A 26,220-nucleotide genomic window follows, 5' to 3' on the forward strand; every position below is an offset into this window, starting at 1 on the left:
GACTAAGGATTGACCACAAAATTTGCCAACCAGGATACATTACATACCTTTCAGCCTCATTCATCTCATCTGCAAAACAGGGATAATAACAGCACCCATTTCATGAAGCTGTGTGAAGGATTAAATAAGATAAAAATACATGTAAGCACCTAGCATAATGCCAGGAACAGAGGAAGAATTCAGTAATGGGCAAGTAGTTTTTTAATTAGAGAACACTGAGCAGCCTGGATCATAGACCTTATGATATTTTATTGAACACAGGATGCCTGTCAACCCTGTGAGAGCAAATTCGGCTTGAGAAGAGTCTAGTGCGAATGGAAAAATACAGAAATGATTACAGATCAGAGGAGAAGCTAGAACCAGAGGCAATGAAGAGAAAAATATCTTGGGTAGGGCAATTCCCATCCTTGGATTAGACAATTCATATGACTTGGTATTTTATCCTATTTCATAACTAGTAAGGAAGCACTTTTTAAACACTAGCTAAGGTCTGGAAAGCATCGGAAACAACAAATTTCCATTAAGGACAAATGTTATATAAAGTTTAGTGATCTAAATAAGCTTAACATCACAAGTTAAAATTACATTCTTATCTCTTACACTAGGAGAACTGATACTTCTTGCTTTTTATATATTGTGTAACTCCACAATTTTACGATCAACCCCTTTCAATTCTTTGTCTGCATAAATAACAATAGACATTATATAGTTCTTGTGGTCTAATATATATATATATATATATATATATATATATATATATATATTTATTTATTTATTTATTTATTTATTTATTTATTCATTTGGCTAATTTTGCAGTCAATGGCCTTATGATCTTACAGGATTTCCTCTAATTTTTTTCTCTCCTCACCAAATTTTAAATGAGCTGTGTGACTGGTTCATGGTAAATGTCTTAAACAATGGCATATCTTACAAAATAGCTAAAAGCAACTTGTTCTATTAGAAGTGTATATTGATAATTAAGTACTAAGTAGAGGTTTTCCAAGACATCATGATCATATTGAGGTTAGATTCTGGATGAAGTATGATTAAAAAAAAAAAAATTAGTGCTGTAATAGGCTGGCTGAGAGTTTGTCCTTAAATAATGCATTAGTATTAATCATTTCTTTCTCTTTGAATTTTTAGAGTTTTTACGGACCCTCTAGTCTCTTAAATTCTATGTTCATTCTTACTTACTACTGTCTTCTAATACAGAGAACAATCTTTTTCTTAAGTTTTCTACTTTTTAACTTAAAAAAAAATACTGATTTTAGGAAGCCTATCCTTACACATTCTTTCATAGCACTCTTGTGCTTATTTTCTATCTTAACATTTACCCAGGAAATTTGATTTGGGAAGCAAAACATAAATGTTTTCATTTATATAGGTCTGGAAACACAACCAAAAGATTAAAAGTAATGGTTCACTTGCAAGAAACTGTGAGTTGTAGGAAAACTTATTTGCTCAAATATATAGCTTATGTCTTATCAATTTATTTCTAAGTAAGGTTTTTATTCTAAAATAAATTCAGAATTGATATAGTAATGGAAAACTCAGATAAATCAGTTTTTGAAACTGCAAAGCCAGCTGGAACTAACCTCCTCTAGATTTCTCCAGCTACTCTTTAGAGTTTTTGAAAATTTAAAAAACAAAAGAAAAGGTAGTGAGCTCAAAGAACAGAACTTAAATATCTAGTAAGCCCACACCCAACTCAATGAATACATAGGGAAATGAATGACTCAGTGAATCAATGAATCCCTATAGGGGTTATAGGAAGTTGGCAATACAAATGCCCTTACTTTATACATATTGTGCACTGAGCATTCCCAAATTACTAATTCTTCAGTGGTAGCTGGTCATTTCTAAACAGGGATTTCCAGGTTATGAATGCTTAAAAAAAATGAAAACTGGGCGCCTGGGTGGCTCAGTTGGTTAAGCGACTGCCTTCGGCTCAGGTCATGATCCTGGAGTCCCGGGATCGAGTCCCGCATCGGGCTCCCTGCTCGGCAGGGAGTCTGCTTCTCCCTCTGACCCTCCTCCCTCTCATGCTCTCTGTCTCTCATTCTCTCGGTCTCAAATAAATGAATAAAATCTTTAAAAAAAAAAAAAATGAAAACTATCCTAATCTCCATAAAAGCCAGAAATCTAATGTGGAATGATTTACTATAAGTTTCATTCAATCATTTTGCCAATCCACTGGGAAAATAAACAAAAATTTTAAATGACTTTTTTTGCAGTTAAAAAATAATAATTACTAACACTGAAAATGTGATAACCACATATTTGGTTATTTTAGTTCTTGACTCCACAGATGGGAGAGGGATGCAAGGAGCAGTATTCACTAATGTTTTTTTATCAGTCTTTCCTCATTCCCCTGCTGCAAACACTGACAACTGAAAACTCAAAGAGGGCCAAAATTTTGGTTAATTCAAGTATTTCCGAGTAGGAGTACACTTCAGCCTCCCAGGAGGAAACAGTGTTCTTTGGACACAAACTCTCTAGAGAAAATGAGTATTTTATTATTAGTTGAATAACATTCATTTTTTGGTTGACATTTCCTGAAAATAAGGCCATGTCGCCTTAAGCCTGACTTTAACTAATTTTTTTTCATTTAAATGTCATTTAAGCAATTCTTTGGCTATCCAGCTAGAAGTATTAATATAGTACATGTTATGTCAGAGGAAAACTTTAAAAGTTCTGTTTACTCTCTCATTTCCAGAAGCACAAAAAGAACTTGTAACTATTCCACACTTCCCACTGGGTACAGAGTTTTACCTGCAGGGTTTCAGCTGGAACTGGACTTTGGCTAATTTTCTACTCAGCACTTCCTTTATTCATCCTTTCCCTTCTCCTCCCACTTTTTTTACTTGCTCCTAATATAGTTGGCTGTTTACAGGCTCATGCCTTTAAATTAGGCTACAGATCTTGGGCAACTCAAAACCCATGGTGTCTTAATCTTTATGTGCCTTAACCTTGAGGATGGCTCAAATATCTGCTGAAAATATGCTAAATTTGTCAATGTTTTAAAGGAAGATCATAAGTTCCCTCTTTCTTATTTCTGAGATTTAAAATCCCAATTTTTTAAGTATGTCCATGCTCCACCATCTTTGCCTTTGGTCTCTGAAGACTGCTAAAACGTTACTTTTCCCTATTCACAGGGAAACAGAGTTACAGCTTCTATGTTAGAGAGAATGCATCATGAGTAGATAGATATCAATCTTCAAAGTGTAGAGTGGGTTACAAATCCAAAAGCTCTTACTGTCTTTATACTACATCAGGTTAACAAAAACAAAAACAGAGGATATGAACTATTCTCTAATAATCTAGATTTACCCTAGTAGCATAGTTTCTTTAACACTTTTCAGCCACTAACTGTCACACTGGATCAGAAGTGAGTCTTAGCACCCAGCAGCAGCTGGTGAAGTGTTCTCTCTGCACCTCCCAGAAACTGCTGCTTCCCTCTGCCTTTTTCAGCTCTCACTCTAATTCTGGTACTGGGTTTGTTTTCTGCTCAAATCACACTACCTTGCCATTACTGCCTCCCTTGCTCTTTGCCTTAATGTCTCCTGTGGGTGTTCTTTTCCGACAGAAATCTAGAAATTCCAGCAGCAAAGTGGACACTTGGGCATTAAATGGCCAAATAGAGTTAGTGAAATGTAAGATTTCTGGTCCCAGGTGCAGTCTCTGAAGGAGTAGAATATCTCATCTTTCAACCAAAGGTTTGTTTTTCTATCTGGTTATAGGCCCTTTCATCAGAATACAGAAGTTACATTTCTCCTGTGTGGCACTCAGAAGTCATAGCCATATATATCCACGACAGGCAAAAACCCCAGTGAGTACATGTTCTTTTCTGAAACTACTTTTGACATGGATACTAACCCTCAGGAAAGGAGAGTCGGCCCCACAACACTCCCATTTAGAAAACATTTTTAGGCCCAGCCATTTACTTTGTCATTTTATAACACTGTTCTCATCTGATTAAGAAACAGAATGCAAAGATCCTAAAGATGTTATGTCTACATTGTCATAAGCCCAAAAGGAATGTTGAAGGGTCACTCAGGACATTCTCATCCCTTTGTTCAAACCCCATCCATTATTCCCCCTAACAGTTATCATGTTTTCAAAATGACAATAAAGTCCTTCCGTGTAAAACTTCCTAGGCCTCGAGATGTGCTGTCATCTCTGGTGATATCTACCCCACACATACCCTACACCTGCCCCGATCATACCCATATTATAATTCTCAAGTGCTACTACAATCGATCCTTCCTTATTCTAGGCATTGCTCAAGCTAGAGAGCACTTGCAATTCTACCCTGGAAAACAGTTCTTTCTATTTATCCTAGTTTCTATAACCTGTCCTCATATATTCTTAATTTCTAAAGATGAACCTGCAGGGTTCATCACTGGCAGTGGATACCTATACTCTCAGGTAGCACATGCATCTGTCGTGTTGTTTCACAGTACAAGAAATGATCTAGGAAAAGTAATGACCCACTGGGAAGGCATAAGTAAATTTACATAATGAGGATCTAATACTCTTCCCTACATATAGAATAAGGTATTTTAAGGAGTTAAGTGGGTTTGAATATTTAAACTCTGAACAACCCTTACAAATTGTTCTCCGAATTTAAAGCAATATTCCATATGCAAGTCAGAATCTTAGAGGCTTGTTTTCAATGGCTGCTTCCTGCCTGTGGAGTATAAAAAGCGCTTTAACCAATCACTTCTAAAAGCATACATAGATAGAAGAGCTTCAATGTAGATATCAGAAGAAACATAAAAGAAATATATGAAAAGATGACACTGTGATGATAAGAAATAGTAGGTTGTAAGACTTTTCAAGTAGATTATGCAGAAACTGACAGAGCTTCTGTTTATACTCCACAAATGATCCACTAAGCAGATTTCTATCTTCATGGTAAGAAAAAGTGTTGAAAATGAGGTCAGTAGGTCTGAGCACAGGTAAATTATAGCATTCTCTGCCATTTTAAAGTGATTTCAGAGAAAATATATTTCTTTATCTACCACACTACACTAGCATTGATGAAATTAATTATAAACAAAGAATTATAGACCCTTCTCAACTGACTGATAAACTTTCAACTGAGCACAAGTGTCCTGATGACATCACTGACCTAGGGTTTCCTAGCTTCTGCTTTCACCTTTTAGGGGACAAGGAACCTATTCCCACATATTATACCAAAACTGTCTTCCCTTTGACTCTCAGCCAATGCTGTAATAGAAAATCAGAATGCACTCTTTGCCACAGAGTAGCTCTTTAAATGTATACAACAGTATCATCCAGCACCAAGTCATTCAGGCTTAGACAATCACTCAGTTCCCTCAACTATTTCTCAGATGAAAATGTCTCCTGGACTTTTTAACATCTTAATAAATGACTCAACATTTAACAAACTTCTATTATTCAATATTCTTTGAAGTGGGATTCAGAGGGGCACCTGGGTGGCACAGTCAGTTGAGCATCTGACTCTTGGTTTTGGCTCAGATCATGATCTCAGGGTCGTGAGGTCGAGCCCCATGTCAGGCTCCACGCTCAGCATGGAGACTGCTTGAGATTCTCTTTTTCCCTCTGCCCCTCCCGCTTGTGTAATCTCTCGCTCGCTCTCTCTCTGAAATACATAAACCTTAAAAAAAAAAAAAAAAGTGAGACTCAGAAATAGACAAAAGAAGCCATGTGGGGTCTGACCAGAGAACAAGGAGCTAGGAATTATTCAGTTGATCTGGAATCCTACACATACGAATTTAGTCGAAGATTACATTAGTTTTATTTTAGTAACAGTGAGATACTAGAAAATATATATACTGGTCTCTATCCTTGGTTCTTGACACAGAGTTCCTAAATCCCTTGGAATTTCCTGGGTAATAGGAATATTTTTTGTTCTAATGAGGCGACTCTGGGTGGGCTTCTGGATAGAGGCTGGTCACTAGAAAAATCACCCCATAATTAGAAGCTTGGAATTTTCAGCCCTTCCCCCACTGTCCACTCTGGAATTCTCCAGAGAGCAGAGAGGGACTAGAAATGGAGTTAATAACTGATCATCCCTATGTGAGGAAGCCTCCACAAGAATCCCAAAAGTACGGGGTTTGGAGAGCTTCCAGGTTAACAAACATATCCATATACCAGGAGGGTAGTGTATCCCAACTGTACAGGACAGGCGCTCCTGTGTTCAGGACTCTACCAGACCTTGCCCTGCATATCTCTCCCTCTGACTATTCATCTGCATCCTTTATCATATCCTTTAATAAACTAATAAACCCAAGCCCTGAGTTCTCTGAGCTGTGCTAGGGAATTCACTAAACCTGATGAGGGGCTTGTGGGAATCTGTAGCCTTCTCAGACAGAAGTTGTAGGTAACCTGAGGACCTACTACTTGCAAATAGTGTCTGAAGTGGAGGGCAGACTTGAGGGACTGAGACCTTAACATGTGGGATCTGACACTATCTCCAAGTAAGTAGTTTCGGAATTGAGTTAAGTTGTAGGACACCCACTTGGTGGCAACAAACTGCTTGGTGTCAGAAACCTCACATATCTGGTGTCACGAGTATTGTGCAGTTGTGTGAGTAAAGGAGAAACTCAGGAGGGGGTCTGGAGGTTTCTCCAAATCAGTAACCTAGGTATAACCTGTTTTGTGAGTTTCTCTCCAAATAAAACACTTGGATCATTTTCATCTGACATTCTGTGAAATGGCATTTTTAAAACTTTCAACCTATTTTTTTCTATGAATGCTTTCTTAGTAGTTTAGAATTTTCGACTCCTTCCTTTCTGATTGTAATGGACATCTCCAGATCTTCACACACTTCACACTTATCTCTACCATTTGAGACAATCTTGGCTGTAAAATGGAGTAGCCAATGAATTGATTGAACTGGGAAATGGGCTTGTGCTCCAAAGCCCCCCTCTTTTTAAGCTGAAAACAAACAAAGAGATGATATTTTTATCAAGTGGTGAGACTAAATGATGCCGGAACCATCATCGCAGTGTGCCCTGTATGAATAAAACTAGTCTGTGAAAAGAACTCTGTGATGAAAAGCAAGACCCACTTTGGCCATGTTCAAAATACTGCTTCCAACTGTCCCTGAAGGTTAGCTGTACCCTTAGGTTCTCCATGGGTACATGAGCTAATAAATTCATTAAAAAGAAAAAGAAAAAGTCACTTTGCCAAAAAAACAAGTTCTAACTTAAATATAGATCTTTCTATGTAAAGTTTTACTTATTCCTCCTGCTCAACTTCTGTCTTATATTGGCTTTCCACTGCTGCTGTAACATAAACATGGTGCCTTAAACAATACAAATTTATTATCTGACAGTTCTGTAAGTCAGAAATCCTACATAAGTCTCATTGGCTAAAATGAAGGTGCTGACAGAGCTGATGAGAGAACAGAAGGCTGGCTGAATCTTTCTTGGTTGTCAGCTCAGGACCTCACTCCACCGAACCCCACCTGTATCCCAAAATCACATCAGAGCTGTGTTCCTTTCTGGAGGCTTTAGGGGAGAATGTTTTCTTAACTTTTCTAGCATCTAGAGACATCTGCATCCCTTGACTCAATTCTCCCTTCCTTCATCTTCAAAGGCAGCAACACTGTCTCTCTGTGACCATTCCCCTGAGTCACATCTCTCTCTGACCCTGACCTCAACTGGGAAAGGTTCTTTTAAGGACCTGTGATTAAGTGGGACCTATCTGGTTAATCCAGAATAATCTCCTCATCTCAAAGTCCTTAATTTTAAGCACATGTACAAAGTCTCTCTTGCCATCTAATGTAATATATTCACAGGTTCTGGAAGTTTAGGCACGAACATCTTGGGAGGGCATGGGGGGTTATTATTCTGCCTACCACTAAAAATGAGACCATCATTCCATCTCTCACATCATTCCATTCAGCAATAAAAATATATTAAACAGGAGAAGCCAGACACTCTCGACATTAATAGCAGCCTGTTAATCAACATTATTTGGGAACAATTGTTTAATTTAAAATGACTCTTTCAAGATCGTTTTTTTCTGGAAAGGAAATTTCTGCTGCTTTTATCTTTTTTGTGAAGATGAGTTTGAAGATTGTTACTGGATTTATCCAGCACACACTCAGAATGCAATCTTTGAAATGTAGCATTAAAAGTATTTTCAAACGCACATACTTGAAGCCCAAGGCTGCTATCATTCCTGAGTATAGAGAGTAAACACAGCATCTCTCTTTGTTTTACTAATTGCTTTGTTTCCCCCAGCTGCTAGCACAACATCTGCCAGGCCAGAATGCACTCCTTCCACACACCACAGAACCACTGCCGGCCAGATAAACGACCTACACTCCATGGTGTCAGGGCAACTGCTTTCCAGGTACTCAGCAGGCAGTTTTCAAGAGGCAAAGACTTCAAGGAGAAATGAAGCCCAAACCCCTCCCCTCCCAAAACCTTTCCAATGGTTATGGAGTTGTTGATTCTGTTACGATCTCACACTGTCTGCAATTTTATTGATTTTGTTTTTCAATAGAACTGTTAAAGATTACAATCCTCAGATAGGCAGAATGTGGGCAGATGCTCATATGCTCACACACAGTTCTGCCAAGATATTTTTACATCTTTCTGCACATAAAACAAAATTAAGACATGTGTTATAGATGCATGCCACTGGTAAACCACCCCCGAAGAAGGGAGCTTATTGTATGCTCATTTCCTGGATGAAGTATTAAAACAACTCTACCTAGAAAAAAGAACAGCACTTCCAAAATAAAAGAGATTTGCTTCTGAGGCACCTCATAAAACATTCCTAATTACCAAAACCCAATGAGACAGCAATTTGGGTCATCATATCCAAATGTCATCCCTGCTATTTCTAATTCAATACAAACTTCTTGTCACATCTACTGGTTAAGCATCAAAATACAAAACGCTGCAACAGCTTATGCTCTGTTGATGTTCATTCATCTACTGTGCATCAGAAAGGCTCATTTCAAATATGGCATGAAAGAAAGAAAAGTAAGCAAAAAAAAAAAAAAACTCGGAAGAGACTTGAAATAAATTGCCTCAAGGAAAATGCTAAAAAGGAAAAACTACAAAATCATAGCCTTACCTTGGGAGACTTAGGCAGACCCACAGCCCTGTTCTCTGCTAAGGTGAGCAGGGTTAACTTTGTTTCCTCCACTGAGGGATGTTTGGGAGGGCGAGGTGGGGGATGGGAGAAAGAGCCTTCATATCTTCGCATCATGTAATACTGTTCTTCGGTGATCTCTTCAACCAGAGTCCTGACTAGAACTGATTCTGTGTCCCTAGAAAAACTATTAACTAACTGAACAGTCATATTTAAGCGACTGACAGGAATTTCCCAGCACTCCCTGGGGTTGGCAAAGTCACTTATAAGTAGATAGGAGTCTGTGATAGCTTCCTCCAACCGCAGTCCTGGTGTAGCAGCCAAAATGTCTTCTTCAATGGAAAGATCTCTCACAGATACCTTCACGTTGAAGGGAAAGCGGAACTGCGCACAGAGCTCAGAAATCTGGTACTGTTTCTTATCATGAATCACCTCTACGAAACCTCCTTCCATGTACAAAGGGAGCAGCGTTGTCTCATAGGATTTTTTGAGGATTTTTTCACAGGCTAGAACATTCACCACTTTTTTGATTCCCTCACAAAGGACTTGAGTCGTCTGTGAGTGATGCACTAGAAACTGGTCCCCAACAGATACGGATGACAGTTCGTCATGAGGGGGATGAAAGGCTTTGGTGGCCACCACGTGGAGACGCTCCTTTTCACTCTTTGCTATCTCAAGGTCATAGGCAGTTGGGAACTCCCGGGGTCGCCGCTTGAATTTGCCTTTATAGCTAGTGGGGATCAAGAAGTGCCTTTTAGGAAAATTGCTTCGAATTTCTGAAGCTAAGATCCTCGATGCCTGGTACTTTTTGTGGACCACAATGGTCTTCCCAGGCTGTAAAATGCTTCTGGGAAGCTTGTTTCCTTGAGGTGCCTCTATGACTTCGGCCACTATGGGGAACTCCTTACTGGTCATTTCAAAGAGATCTTGTGTAGATAATAGCTGAAGAAACCAGTTGGCATCGTAACTGTCAGTAATGTCTTTGACTTCAATATCTAAACTGGGGAGGATGCGGACTATATCTTTTCGGACTGAAAGAAAAAAAAAAAAGACTATGATATTTTGTCCATCACAATGTTGCTTTGATAAAGTATTAGAATCTCTCCTGGTGCCATAGATAAATTCCACTTAAAAAAATCATGTCGGGAGCCTGGGTGGCTCAATTGGTTAAGCAACTGCCTTCGGCTCAGGTCATGATCCTGGAGTCCCAGGATTGAGTCCCGCATCGGGCTCCCTGCTCAAAAGGGAGTCTGCTTCTCCCTCTGACCCTCCACCCTCTCATGTGCTCTCTCTCTCTCTCTCTCAAATAAATAAAATCTTTAAAAAAAAAATCAGATGTCCATGATATAACATTTCTTATGTGTGACTTTCTTTTTTTTACATTTTAAAATGAAGTAGATCATATGTAAAATCAACACCCATAAACTCACTGCTCAGCTTAAAAAAGAGATATTAACCTGTCCCTTGGAGCCCTATGAAGCTTATCAAAATTTCACCTTCCTCACTACAACCTAGGGATAACCATTCTCCTGATTCTAGAGTTAATCATTCTCCTGTTTTTTTAAATAGCTTTATCACACATAACATAGATAAATATATGTGTATATTTATAAATGTATATCTGTGTGTATGTATCTTTTTCAGAAGGTTTATAATATCTGAAGTCATGCTCTTGAGCTCTAGCCATAATATATGAAATTATCTTAGAAGAAAATTTCAATACTTCAAGTAAGACCCTTCCTGCATAAGGCCCAAGACATACATTCTTTACACAAAATTCTATCCTTCTACAGAACAACACTGCAAGATCATGGGATATAAGGTACTTAAGATTAATATATGGAAGTGAACAACAAGATGCAATCCTTTTTCAGTGTGAAAGTTATTCTTTCTCTGCTGATGTTCCATTAACCTGGATAGAAAAGGAGCATCACAGGTTGGGTCCCAGGCAGAGGAGCCATTCAGGAGCCTTAGGTATACTGGTGGGGTGCTTACCAATGTATTCTTTGCCTAATGTGGCACTGGGGACTAATAAATCTCAAATTCTTTCTGAGCACCCTCTATCCTAGAAGTCTTTGAGACTACAGAGACACTGAAAATATTGTCCTAAAAGTATTTATCTGCTGTACATGCACTATCCCACATAGATTGTTATAATGGTCTTGAATTAGAAATAAAGTTACTATTAACAGGGTTGTATAAAGGTTTATATTTTCTCAACAATTTCCTACCATGTAATGTTTTATAGCATTTTCACAATCCACTGTTGTTTCCCAATATCTCCAGCCACTCTTCTGTCAATACACTTTCTTCCTTGCATGCTTTTGAAAACAAGTAATTTGGAAAATTTTGAAAACAGAATTTCCTCTTTAAAAGCATTACCTTGTTATTACTTTTTATGTTATTAACTTTATGCAGCCATCTGGAAACTGTAACTTTATAATTTGTGTCATATTACTTGCACATGTTGTGTAACAGAGTTCCTGAAGACATAACATGAAAAAGCATTATTTTAGGGGTGCCTGGGTGGCTCAGCTGGTTAAGTGTCTGCCTTCGGCTCAGGTCATGATCTCCAGGTCTTGGGATCGAGCCCCACGTTGGGCTCCCTGCTTAGCGGGGAGCCTGCTTCTCCCTCTCCCTCTGCCTATCCCCCTGCTTGTGTGAGTTCTCTCTCTCTCTCTCAAATGAATAAATAAAACCTTAAAAAAAAGAAATAAAAAGTATTATTTTATATTCTTAAATAGAGAACAGAAAAAAAAATCAATGGCTGTCTAGAGGATGAAGATCTGTAAAAATTCTTCATTTAAAAAATAAAAAGGGGGCATCTGGGTGGCTTAGTCGTTAAGCGTCTGCCTTCGGCTCAGGTCATGGTCTCAGGGTCCTGGGATCGAGCCCCGCATCGGGCTCCCTGCTTGGCGGGAAGCCTGCTTCTCCCTCTCCCACTCCCCCTGCTTGTGTTCCTGTTCTCTCTCTCTCTCTGTCAAATAAATAAAATCTTTAAAAGAAAAAAAAAATAAAATAAATAAATAAATAAATAAATAAATAAAAAGAAGACTAAAAGCACACTCCTTAATCAATTCATTGTATAAAGCTTAGCATACCTAAATTTTTTTTAGAAGATTTTATTTATTTATTTATTTATTTATTTATTTATTTATTTATTTATTTATTTATTTGACAGAGAGAGAGAGAAAGCACAAGCAGGGGGAGTGGCAGGCAGAGGGAGAGGGAGAAGCAGGCTCCCTGCTGAGCAGAGAGCCCGGTGCAGGAATCTATCCTAGGACCCTGGGATCATGACCTGAGCTGAAGGCAGATGCTTAACCGACCGAGCCACCCACATGCCTCACATGCCCAAACTTTTAAGATTGTTGCCACAGGCTTCCCTGCATCCCAAGGTAATTTTAAAAACTCTAAAATCTCAACAAGTTGGATAGAAATGAATGAGGTTTAAGAATTGTAGAACTAGCGCTAGGTAAGCATCATAGGCTCATGCCATTTCTCAAGTTGAGGCAACAGTTAAACACTGGTAGATGGATGTCATTAAGGACTTTCTGGGAGCTCTATATTGATCCACCAGAACACAGGGACCCGAATGTAACCTAGATCCCAATCTATATTTGGGCACTACAGCTTTGTGGGTACAACAGTCATTGATTATTTTGTTGACCAACATAGCCCAATGTCTTGAATAGTGCCTGGCACACAATAGGTACTAAATAAATGAATTGAATAAAGGAAAAACTACTGCCAGAACGATGTCCTTGATTGAGCACTAAAGGATGTGATCTATAAATAAGTAGAGTTCCACATAAAATTTCATTGAGAAAAATAAATTTCTACTGCTAATGCTCCTGCTATACATCATAGAAGGTAGTATATGTATCATTTAAAACATGCTCCTTTCGGTTGTAGTTTATCTTACTCAATGGCTTATTCAGTGCAATAAGTATTTTTACTTTCACTGTTTAATTTCTATGAAACAACAATCTAGACATTTTAAGGTATAAAAATAATCACAGTGAACACACCTTAGTAGAAGATCCAATAAGGAAAAATAGTACATGTGGTGAAAATCAACAACTCTTCTTTGATCCATCAGGGAATTGAGGTTACAGGGCAAACCATCACCCCCAAAATGAGAGAAATAGGTGAACATAGACTTATAGCTTATTGGGAGCAGAAACCACCACTGGATTCAACAACTAGTAAGAACACTTTTTTTTTTTTTTAAAGATTTTATTTATTTATTTGAGACAGAGAGCATGAGAGTGGGGAGGGTCAGAGGGAGAAGCAGACTCCCTGCTGAGCAGGGAGCCCGATGCGGGACTCGATCCCGGGACTCCAGGATCATGACCTGAGCCGAAGGCAGTCGCTTAACCAACTGAGCCACCCAGGCGCCCCCTAGTAAGAACACTTTAAGAGTAATTGACTACTTGCTGGAGACAAAGCCTAGATAAGCTTGAGAGATAAAACTTCTGGGGTCCAAGTTTAGCGGGATCCTCCCACACTTTCTTGTTTATTCCCAAGAGCCCCACCAAGTTCTCAGGGTGAAGATCAGAGAAAAATCCCCTCATGGTTCTGGCAGGGCCATGGCAAAAGTCAGAGAATTCAGTTTTCCTTAAAAAAGGTCTGCCCTCAAGGAAAACTATTTTACCACAGCCTAACCAATCTGGGTTTTACCAGAGTTTAACTGACATAGGGGAAGGGAAACACCCAACTATAACCTCCTCTATCTTTCCACATGGGGGAAAGGAAATACCCAACTCCAGCCCCCACTTGCCAATATTCTACCTCACCTAAGGAGGCATGGGGAAGAAAGCTGAGAAGCACTTGTAAAGGTCACAGGGCAACTAAAAGACTCAGACCTAAATAGAGGATTATAGAATGCATCTCCTCCCTTACACCTTACTAACCATATCAATAAGACTTCTGTATAATAATGGGGGATTACAACTGAAACATTTATATTTCTGTTTAAGAAGAGGTCTCTAGAAAAGACAACAGGGGAGACAAAAAACAAGGACACTGAATAAAATTTTAGCCTCTGACATCTACAGATACAGAAAACTGTAAACATGGACTAACTCACAGCTAGATAAAAAACCTCACATTAAAGGCTTATTTATTTGCCTCAGTTTCTTTTATCTGATACATCATGTCTAGCTTTCAACAAAAAATTACAAAGTATATTAAAAGGCAAACAAACAGTGTAGCCTGAAGAGACAAAGCCAAACTCAGATATGCAGAGATTTTGGAATTTTCAGACTGGGAATTTAGAATATGATTAATATGCTAAGAGCTCTAATGGAAGAAAATGACAGAAAAGATGGGTAATGTAAGCAGAGAGATGGAAACTTTTGTAAAGAATTAAAAGGAGGGACGCCTGGGTGGCTCAGTCGGTTAAGCGTCTGCCTTCGGCTCAGGTCATGACCCCGGGGTCCTGGGATCGGGTCCCGTGTCGGGCTCCCTGCTCCACGGGGAGCCTGCTTCTCCCTCTGCCTCTGTCTCTCTCTCTGTCTCTCATGAATAAATAAATAAAATCTTAAAAAAAAAAAAAGAAAAAAAAAGAATAAAAAGGAAATGTTAGGTGTTAAAAACATAACAGATATGAAGAATGACTTTGATTGGTTCATCACTAGACTGGACATGGCTAAGGAAAGAATCAGTGAGCTTGAAGATATACCAAGATATATCAATAGAAACTTCCCTTAACTGAAAAGCAAAAGAAAAAGAATGAAAAAAAAAAAAAGGGACAGAATATCTAAGCACTGTGGGCTAACTACAAAAGGTGTAACATGTACACCACAGGGATGCCAAAAGGAAAACAAGAGAGAAAGGAACAGAAACAATATTTGAAGTAATAGTGGTGAAGAATTTTCCAAAATTGAGGAAGCTTAGAGAACAGCAAGCATGATAAATACCAAAAAACCTTCACCTAGGCATATCATATTCAAATTGTAGAAAATCAAAGAAAAGGAGAAAACCTGAAGAAGCCAGAAGAAAAAAAAATCTTATCTCTAGAGGAAGAAGGATAAAAATTAGATTGTACTTCTCTTCAGAAACCATTGAAGCAAGAAGAGAGTAGGTGGCATACTTAAACTGTTAAAAGAAAAAGAAACCCACCAACCTAGTATTCTGCCTCCAGCAAAATTATCCTTCAAAAGTCAAGGGTGGCAGAAAATGCCACCCCAAAATAAATCACTTTGGCATCAAGATTATTTTGAGCTAAAGGCACTTGAAAAACAGCAGGTGCAAGAAGAGTATTCTAATGTTTCCTTTTCTTCCTGAAAACAGGAGATGAAACTCCCATGTGAAAGATGCCCTCTCTATATCAGGAGAAGAAACATCCTTCTACAGGGAGTTAAAGCCAAGTGAATTCTGTCAAAACAGACCTTGTTAAAATAATTCTTACCTTTCTTTAGCCTCCCTACATAGTTTAGTTACTTCTCTGCAGTTGCCTCTTTTCTTCAAACCAATATAAAAGCATGTAGGTTTTGCCATCTGGGGAGTCTTCACTCCCTTTTGAGGGCTCCCCTTTCATATAAAACATGTAAATCTGTCCGCTTTTCTCTATTTAATCTGTCTAGTAAGTCAGTTTAATTCTCAGGCCCAGCCAAAAAGCCCTAAGAGATGACTGTCTCTACATATTTTTTTTAAACAAGTTTTGTCAATTCTAGCCCTGCAATTTCTCTCAATTGCTAGTTCCTCCTACATTATTATCTAATAATAATAATTCTTATATTTGTTGGAAATTTTCACTTTCTAAGTTTGATTTCTTTGTCATTTACTTTCTAAGATTATACTTCTTTTTCTCAAAAGCGTTTTTTTTTTTAAGATTTTATTTATTTATTTATTTGACAGAGAGAGCAAGAAAGCACAAGCAGGGGAAACAGTAGAGGTAGAGGGAGAAGCAGGCTCCCCACCAAGCAGGGAGCCCAATGCGGGGCTCGATCCCAGGACCCTGAGACCATGACCTGAGCCGAAGGCAGACGCTTAACTGTCTGAGCCACCTAGGCGCCCCTCTCAAAAGTGTTTTCACATCCAATTGCTCAGTGAATTGTTTATATTCTTGTATCACATTATACTCTTTATAGTGATTATTGGATGCACTAATAATTTCCAAACTTTGCCTTATTCTAGGCTTTTTTTTTTTTTAAGATTTTATTTATTTATTTGAGAGAGAGAATGAGAGAGAGCACATGAGAGGGGGGAGGGTCAGAGGGAGAAGCAGGCTCCCTGCCGAGCAGGGAGCCCGATGCGGGACTCGATCCAGGGACTCCAGGATCATGACCTGAGCCGAAGGCAGTCGCCTAACCAACTGAGCCACCCAGGCGCCCTATTCTAGGCTTTTAAGTTAAAATTTCTTTATAGTTCATCCATTTGGTCTCACCTTTTTTTTATGAATATTCTGTGAATTATCTTTTTTTCCCATTTATTCAGCTTCATTTCAACTTAAAAGAAACTGTCCCGTGAATTTCATTTTCTTTAGATAGTTCTTCCCTGGTTCTACTGTTGTTTGTATTTATGAATAGAGAAAGTGCCTTTTGGGTTGCTCTCTAACATTTGTAGCAGAAAAAAAAAATCATCATGACCTTCACTGAGAAATCAAGAGTCATTTAAAATGAATGCACTTAGGGGCGCCTGGGTGGCTCAGTTGGTTAAGCGACTGCCTTCGGCTCAGGTCATGATCCTGGAGTCCCGGGATCAAGTCCCGCATCGGGCTCCCTGCTCGGCAGGGAGTCTGCTTCTCCCTCTGACCCTCCCCCTTCTCATGTACTCGCTCTCTCTCATTCTCTCTCTCTCAAATAAAAATAAATAAGTAAATCTTTAAAAAAAAATGAATGCACTTATATTTAATATGGGTTTATTTGTAATACATTTCCTTTTCTATTTTTATTTAATTTATAAAAGCTATGAGAAGTGACCAGCCATTTTCTTATACTGGATGATACATGTCAACATGTGTTCTCCATTGATTTTTGTAATGGTTATTTTTTTATATCAACTTGACTGGGCTACAGTACCCAGTTACTTAAACACTATTCTAGGTGTTTCTGCTAAGGTATTTTGCAGATGTGGTTAACATCTAAATCAGTTGACTTTGGGTAAAGGATGTTATCCTTGATAATATAGGTGAGCCTCATCTAATCATTTGAAGGCTTTAAAAGCAAAAACTGGAGTTTCCCAGAGAAGAAAAAAATGCTGCCTCAAACTACAGCATCAACTTCTGCCTGAGTTTACAGCCTGCCAATCTGTCCTAGGGATGTTGAACTTATTAGCCTCCATAACTACATGAGGCAAGTCCCTAAAATTAATTAATTAACTAATTAATATGTAATTTCATTTATATTACAATATAATTATATATAGCATTATAAATATCTCTATTTCTCTGGAGAACCCTGACTGGTAAAATATTTACAGTTGGTAGTGTAAGAATAAATAAATACATATATTAACTGTACCTTATACTTCTTGCTGTCTGATATTTCTATTAGCAATAAGATTACTTGCCTAAAGGAAGAAAATGAAATGGAAGTGGACTAAAGTGTTCATGGGTTCTAAATATCATGTTAAGTCACAATATTTTCATAGGCACATTAGGAAAAGCATCACTAATAAAAATTGAACCTGTAATACAAATATAAGTGATATCAACTTTGGTGCCCTGAAGTGAATATTCATTCTCCTTAGCTATTAAATTCATAAATATGTTATCATAATAAATCAAATCTGGATATGGTGAGTGAGAAAACTTTGTTACCTAAACAGGAACTTTGTACTATGCAGTATGTATACACAGAAACAAATATCTTAGTTGCTTCATTCATTAACTCATGTATTTGATTTATTCAATATTGAACACATTCTCATGCATTGAGAAGATAAAAATAAATACATAAGAAACTGACTCTGATATGTTTATAAATTACTGAAGATTATGTTTTATTATAAATATTGTTTATAAATTATACTTATCTTTTAGCAATATTAGCAACCAGTTCTTTCAAGATTATACTAGGTCCAGGGAAAGCTCTGGGCTGGGATTAGTTTAAGTAAGTAGTGAGGTTTATAGGTGAAGTATGTGGCTTTCCAACCTTTTTTTTTCTCTCAAATTTACCATGAGGACAAAAAGAAGAAGGAAAGAAAAAAAAATAAGATTCAGTGAAACTAAGACATCTGCAATCCTTACACGGAATGAAGGTAGAGCTCAGGATGGAAGAACGGTCAAAAATTTGGCAGAATAGAAAAAGGAAAGCCTATGTGCTAAGAAGCCATAGCACAATGAAAAGTCAGCCTTTTTTTGCCCCATGAGATCTCAAAAAGGCTCATAAATTGGAGGCATAAGGCCCCTCTGACCTGTGGATGAGAATATAGGGACCTAAGGAGGTTATCTGAATGTCTGAAGAGTGCTTAACCCTAGGTCTCCAACTCTATATTCTGGGGAAGATAAGCAGTCACCCCTACTACCTCTGTCTTTGCAGGAAGCGGTAGATACAGAGTCGCAGAATCTGGAAACTAGGCATAGGTGAGTGGGGGAGAAACAGGGGACTGAAAGCAAAGGAGTAAGTCTAAACCTGTGGGGGAATGGTGAAACCCTTAGCAACTTCCCCACTCAGCTACAATAGTTTCAGAAGCTCCATAAGGAATCAGAAAGATTCTTCTCAGGTGAAACTGAACAAGTCCTAGAGGAAAGGCTCACAGAGCCTGAATTTAGGGAATGCTCTGATGACAAAGCTGGCAAAGTGAAACCTAAAATTCAGAAACAAAGAGCTTGTATGTAAATAGGGCCTCACTTGTAAATTAAAAAAAAAAAAAGTGTCTCACATATAAATATGAACAAATGGCAAATAATCACCAGGCATTTGAGGAAAACAATGAGAGTGACAGACCAAAACTTTTTTTTTTTTTTTTTTTTGAGGGAGAGGGAGAGAGAGAATCTTAAGCAGGTTCTGCCAAGCATGGACCCTGACTCAGGGCTCTAACGACCCTGAGATCATGACCTGAGCTGAAATCGAGAGTCAGACACTTAACCCACTGAGCCACCCAGGCGCCCCAAACCTTTTTTTAAAAATGCCCAAAAGAGGCAGTTAAATGCAAGAACACAGAAAACTTTAAGAAACTGTAAAATATTCTCAGAGAGATAAGATATTGCATTCTTAAAACAAGAACACAATAACATTTAAAAAATGATGTAAGAAATAACTCTTGGAAATTAAAAATATGATAGCTGAAATTAAAAATTCATTAAAACAGTTGGAAATGTAGTTAAGGAATTTTCCCTGAAGGTAAACCAAAGACAAGAAAGATGTAAAATAAGGAAGAAAATAGTCCTAGATCAGTATGGGAGCTTCAACAAAAGATTAGAAGTTACAGAAAGAGAAAAGAGAAAAAAATATAGTTGAAAGAAAATTATCAAAGAAATTATCTCAGAAATGAAATATCTGAATTTCCAGATTAAAAATTGCTATCACAGTCAAAGAACAGGACCACCCAGATGGTTTTAAATGGAAGTCCCAGGACAACACTGTTATGGATTAAATGTTTTCATCCCCCAGTATTTACATGTTGAAGCCCTCCTCCCCAGAGTGAGGTATTAAGAGGTGGGACTTTTGGGAGATGATTAGAATTTGATGAGGTCACCAGGGTGGAGCCTTCATGAAGGGGATTACTGTTCTTCTAAACCTGTATAAAGTCAATGCCTTGAAAAATAGCACTATCTTTATATTATTTGGAAATTTAAATGCAAATACAAGAAAGTAAGTACAAAATATTTAAAGCAGTTACCTTGAAGTAGCAGAATGTGGGGAAAAGTTGGGAATGGTCAAGGGCATAAGGTGTGCTGATCATTTTGTAATAAATCCTTTTACCACTATTTGACTTTTTTGACTTTGATAAATATTGAGATTATTTTTTTAAATAAAATGAAAGAATGGAGAAAGGGGAACCCTCTTACACTGTTGGTGGGAATGCAAGGTGGTATAACCACTTTGGAAAATGGTGTGGCGGTTCCTCAAAAAAATTAAAAACAGAGCTACCCTATATGACCCAGCAATCGCACTACTGGGTATTTACCCCAAAGATACAGATGTAGTGAAAAGAAGAGCCATATGCACTCTAATGTTCATAGCAGCAATGTCCACAATAGCCAAACTGTGGAAAGAGCAGAGATGCCCTTCAATAGACGAATGGATAAAGAAGATGTGGTCCATATATACAATGGAATATTACTCAGCCATCAGAAAGGATGAATACCCAACTTTTGCATCAACATGGATGGGACTGGAGGAGATTATGCTAAGTGAAATAAGTCAAGCAGAGAAAGTCAATTATCATATGGTTTCACTTATTTGTGGAACATAAGGAACAGCATGGAGGACATCAGGAGAAGGAAGGGAAAAAATGAAGCGGGGGGAATCAGAGGGGGAGAAGAACCATGAGAGACTATGGACTCTGAGAAACAAACTGAGGGTTTTAGAGGGGAGGGGGGTAGGGGGATGGGTTAGCCCAGTGATGGGTATTAAGGAGGGCATGTACTGCCTGGAGCACTGGGTGTTATATGCAAAAAATGAATCATGGAACACTACATCAAAAACTAATGATGTAATGTATGGTGACTAACATAACATAATTAAAAAAAAAAGAAGTCTCAGAATACTAAAAGATCAATGTTTGGGGGGGTTGCTATTGATTTATCACCTATTATTCAATATTCAGATACTGCTTTTCTGATACGTGTGATTTCAACCCTCAGCTTATAAACGAGTTGATATGTCATGTAACTAAGCAAAAACTGTACCCTTAAATTTTGGAAGGCATTGAGGTTTTTACCTAAAATGAAATGCAGCTTTTCAACTCTTGAAATTTTCATTAGGGGAGAAGTAATTATCAATCTGTACATCAAAACATAACACAGTTAAAAAGTTTTAACAAGCAAGATTTCTGATTTTTAGTAGCAACTTTAAATAGCAGACTCAATTTTTCATTTGTAAATATTATGCATTTCATTTGTCACACAACATGAATTTTATCTTCCAATGAAAGGCACAAACAGATCTTACTATGACTTATAGGAAACTAGTAGTTAAAGGTCTTGGGTGGTTATTTATATCTATTTTCTAAAGAGATAGAATGTTTTACAAATCATGAAATGTATAGTGAGTGTCAGAGGGGCTTCAGGCCTGTAATGAGGATTATGACCAAGAGTTTCCAGGAACTGATATTTCATTTAAACATGTCCTGCTACTTCTTTATGATGCCTAAATGTTTACATCAATAACATATTAAAAGCCTAACACCAGGAGTAGAATACGTTATATTCCTTCTTTCCCTATTTATTATGTTCTCTTTTCAGCAAATCACTATTTCAGAACTTCCTATAGTTCTCAATCTTTTTCATCTTGCTTTTACCCCTAAGGTTTCTCTAAAATTTTCTATCCCTGCCTCAGACCTATTCTTTTTCTTGTCACTTGAGAAAGGGAAGACTTGAGACAAGAGGGTTTTCAACTATGCCTGAACTCAAGGCCTTCGGAAAGTAACTTAGCAAGCAATATGCCGTTGACTTCAAGGCAAGTTTGAATCTTTAGTATTAGAAAGAATAATGTAAAACAAGACCACAATTGATTTTATAAAATAGCCTACATGTTATATTTAGAAGAAAAATGCCTACAACAATAATTTTTAAAATTGGACTTTCTGTGTTGGACACCTGTCCTCTATTTCTGGGGAATATTCTGCAGTCAGTACACATGCAAAGGAGTGCCATACAGCATCTGTCCTGAAATTGCTATAGAAAAAGAACTAATGTTTAAAATAATCCCTAAGAAATTAAAGATCCAAAATAACTTAAATCAAAATTCAATTTTAATACCATTAAAGAATGGGAATTAGATTAAAATATTTTGGAAAGGACTTTATTTCAACCAAAAACTTTCTTGGGACCTTGGTTAGCATGAAACCACATCTAAGTCCATCTAAACAACTGTGTTAATATGTCCTGTTCATCTATCAATGTTTATATTTAGTAAACTGTATCATCATCCAACTAGTAGATCAAGCCAGAAGCCTGGGAATCACATTGACTTCTTTCCCCCTTCCATTAGACCTTCAAAATCTTACTGATTGTATTTCTTAAATACCCATTAGGAGCAAGTGTCCTGTTGATACCACTATTGTACTAACCCCCCAATATCCTGCCATACACCCAATGGTCTCCTTATAGTCCTCTGACCCTGTTCCTGAAACCCTTTATTAATTTGCCCTTTGGATAAAGGTTAACCCCTTCACATGTATTTCCAGACTCTCCATGACTGACTCCACTACCCCACTGCATGTTTTGGTATTTGTCTCAACCTGTCCTCCCTTTTCTCACACCAGCTACACTGAGCTCCAATATCTTGCTTACCTGCCTTCCTGGAAACTGCTATCACTTCCTCCAGTGTTGTCCCCTCTTTCTTTGCCTGATTATCTCCTACTCACCCTCCAGGTCTTAGTTTAAATGCCATTTCCTCAGAGAAGCCTTTGTTGATCCCTAATCTAAATTCATTAAATGCAGTAACCACCTTGTTCCCGTGCTTAGGTTCTGGGTTGGCCTACATTTGCAGCTGTGTGATAGGAGACGCCAATGGTTTTAAAAAATTAACAAATTTGAAAATGAGAAAATGCTTTATCTATTATTTATGAAAAGTGAGGAGAACTCAATTATCACTTTCAATTACACATTTTGGGATAGTTAACAAAACACTAATGTGAGGTCTAAAATTTGCTGTGACTTCCATATTTTGTCATATTAAAAAATGATCGTGCTGTGCCCTCAATTTTTCACAATATTAAAATATAATCGCTACTTGAGTGGAATTTGTACCTTACTTGTACCTTTAATTCAGATGAATTAATTAATTTCTGGTTAAATTACTTACATGTAACAAAATTTAACATGTAGTTCTAAAACCTACCCAAAGGTCCACATCAGTTTTTTCATATTTATATAAGTGACCAACAACCAACAATATTTATAGGAGCAGAGATAAAGAGAATTTGAGGTATCCCAGGGATAGCCTTTGACCAAACATTTTTACATACTGCCTTTTCCTCAAGTATATTATGTATAGTACCTTAATATACTCTTATTTGATTCTCAAAACAACTCTGAGAGGTAGGCAAAAGAGGTATCATCATCCCCTTTGCAAAGACACAGTTTAAATGGCTCAACCAAAGTCCCCACCTATTAAGTTACTGACCCAGAGTTAGAATCCAGGACTTTTGACTGCATACAGAACTCTTTGCTCCATGGTTGCCCACTTATGTGCCATAATCTTGAAAATTCGAAGTATTAATTCCTTTAGGGTAACAAAGCTCTCTCTAGCTATTTCTATTTTATTTTTAAGATTTTATTTATTTATTTGACAGAGAGAGCGAGAGAGCACAAGCAGGGGGAACAGTAGGGGGAGAGGGAGAAGCAGGCTCCCCGCCAAGCAGGGAGCCCGAGGTGGAGCTCGATCTCAGGACCCTGGGATCATGACCTGAGCCGAAAGCAGACGCTTAACCATCTGAGCCACCCAGGCGTCCCTAGCTATTTCTATTATTAAATGCAAATAATTCTATAAAGATCACATATTAAAACACACTTATGTGTGAATTAATTTGTCACATCATTTTCCCTTAAGTCAGAGATACTCCCAGCTAATAAGATTTATATGTCCAGTGATGGGTAGCTGGAAAAAAGGGAAAAAAAAAAAAAAAAGCCTATCAAAAAAAATAGCAGTAAGGGATATATTAAGGAAACTTTGTATCTTTATCACTTTGTTGACCACCTTCATACAAGAAAGCCTCTTTCTAACTACATATGCTCAATATTTAAAAGTAGTTCTTTTCTGACCATGTTTAACTGGCAGTGATAGAAATAAATTAGTAGTTTAACCTGTCTGCACCTGCCAATTCCCGCAATTTACATTTGGATAGCACCACACAACTTACAGTATGTATTTATATACATTATTCCATTTGATCCTTGCACCAAATACATGGTTTACTTATTTATAGATGAGACTCTAACTCTTAGTGGGTTTAAAGGACAAGTCAGGGACAGGGTCATATTCTTCAAACTCTAAAGCCTTCCTCCTTCCCAAACCCCACAATGCTCACCCTCATAGAGCATCATTCCCAGTGGATACTTACATTTCATCACACCTTGAATTTCATAAACAGGCTTGAGAATCAGAGCACCATAAAAGCCTTTAGGGAATGGATTTGTTAAGTCCCACTTATTTGAAAAACCGGTAAGCTTCACAGTTCGTGTTCTGTTCTTTGGGATCTTCCATTCAACAATCTCCTTTAGGGTATAAATATGTTCATCTTCACACTCATAGAATTCTCCTTCTTGTGACAAAGGCAAAGTAAACGAGTGATTCTGATGATTCCTTACCACTCCACAGTTCACCATTATCTCTCCACTGATCTCTTCAACTGAGTTGAGCATGATTTGCTCACCCTGTTTTACAGTGAGATTCTCTAGTTTTAGATCCTTCTGATGATAGAAGCAAGGATGCCCTAGTCTACTTGATCCAATATGAATGGTCCTTGTTATTTCTTCCATAGTGAGGTATGGAGTTTTATCGGCCACAATCTTAAAAAGACCTAAGAACAGAAGAATTATATAAATTAAAGAGAATTCTTACAATGAAAGTTCTCTTAAGAAAATCACAGTGAGAGAGTTATAAAACAAGTACAATGTAGCTTTTAAAAAGTAATGCATTTGTTTTAATCCTGAATTCTTCTAGGTCAAATTGTAATGTATAATTTGTAGATTACTGGATCATCGGATCCAGGCAACAGCAATGGAAACAAGGGGAAAATACCTGGAAAGAGAAAAGCCCCTGTTCTTGGAAGTGGGAAATATGAATGAGATACTGACTGGCTGTATCCCAACTACCTGTGTAATCTTGAGCAAGGCATTTACTCTCTCAAAATCACATTTTCTATTTTCAATTTTTAAATTGAGAGGATTGGATTAGATCGGTGTTTCCATAACTATATTTTCTGGATGTACCAAAATTAAAAGATATTCCAGAAGAAAACTGTTTCATGGTCAAATTAACAATCACAAAGTTACATACCTGGAAGGAGACAGTGGTGATGGTTATACAACATTGTGAATGTACTTAATGACACTGAATTGTACATTTTTGAATGTAAATCTTACCTTATGTGCATTTTACCACAGTAAGAAATACCTACATATTTCCAATTAAATACTTCTCAGAAACTTTAGCTGCACTGCAACTCACAAGAAGAGAATATAACATGCAGAATTTTGAAATTTTGATTATAAACTCTTGGGGAAACATCTATTAATAAATTACAATATACCATCCATGATATATTGGTGTTCCATGTAACTCTCCTTGGAAAATGCCAGGTTAGGTAGTTCCAGATTGAATACTCTTGGTGATACATCATTCTTCTCATTGCTTCTCTAAGTTTGCCGGAGTTTCACTATTAGAAATTTTTTCCTCTAATACTACTGGGATAATCACTAATATAAGGAATTTTTGCTGTTTAAGATATAGCTTTTTAGGTGTGCATGTTTAATTCTCCTCTTTAAATTACTTTTATTTTATTGGTACATCTGCTTTGTAGCATATTCAGAAATGAATTTATTGAAGAGGTTTTAATAAATTTCAGAGAAAATAAGAACAAAGAAAAAATTAGGTAATTGCTTTCTTAACACAAAAGTAAATGAATGATATTATATACTATCATGAACTAAGTAGATTATCTTGCTAGATACTCATTAGACAATGAGAAAATCTTACTAGAATTCAATATAACTTGAAAAATCATTTATTAGTTTAATCAACAAATATATTCCAATTAAATTCATCTATATATCAAATCATTATTAACCAGATTATAATATCTCATGTCTATTCTGGGTTACTATACGAAGATTTATGATCAGTTATTTTTGTAGATCTTTGCTCAAACAAAAAAAAAGGATTTGAGCTATTTTCAGACATAAACATCCTGAAAAAGTGTGTGTGATGCAATCCTGGCAAAAAGTAAGGTACCATGTGCAATCTGTCCTGAAAAGTTTCAGAAATTGACTAGTGTTCACTC

The 26,220-nt window shown here is 37.3% G+C and overlaps 1 protein-coding gene across 1 annotated transcript in view; it reads right to left on the reverse strand.

Annotated features, from left to right (window-relative positions):
- THEMIS (thymocyte selection associated) overlaps positions 1–26,220 on the reverse strand; it is a 187,634-nt gene that overhangs the window by 76,976 nt on the left and 84,438 nt on the right. Inside the window, exons 3-4 of the mRNA XM_045865441.2 lie at positions 24,280–24,738; positions 9,085–10,133 (exon numbers count right to left, since the gene is read on the reverse strand). Of these exons, the coding sequence (XP_045721397.2) occupies positions 9,085–10,133; positions 24,280–24,738 (1,508 nt within the window). The remainder of the gene's footprint in view (positions 1–9,084; positions 10,134–24,279; positions 24,739–26,220) is intronic.

Source organism: Mirounga angustirostris, unplaced genomic scaffold, assembly GCF_029215605.1.
Source record: "Mirounga angustirostris isolate CCGP_5_RB_7025 unplaced genomic scaffold, mMirAng1.0.hap1 SCAF_8, whole genome shotgun sequence".
In the NCBI taxonomy this organism is placed as follows: domain Eukaryota; kingdom Metazoa; phylum Chordata; class Mammalia; order Carnivora; family Phocidae; genus Mirounga; species Mirounga angustirostris.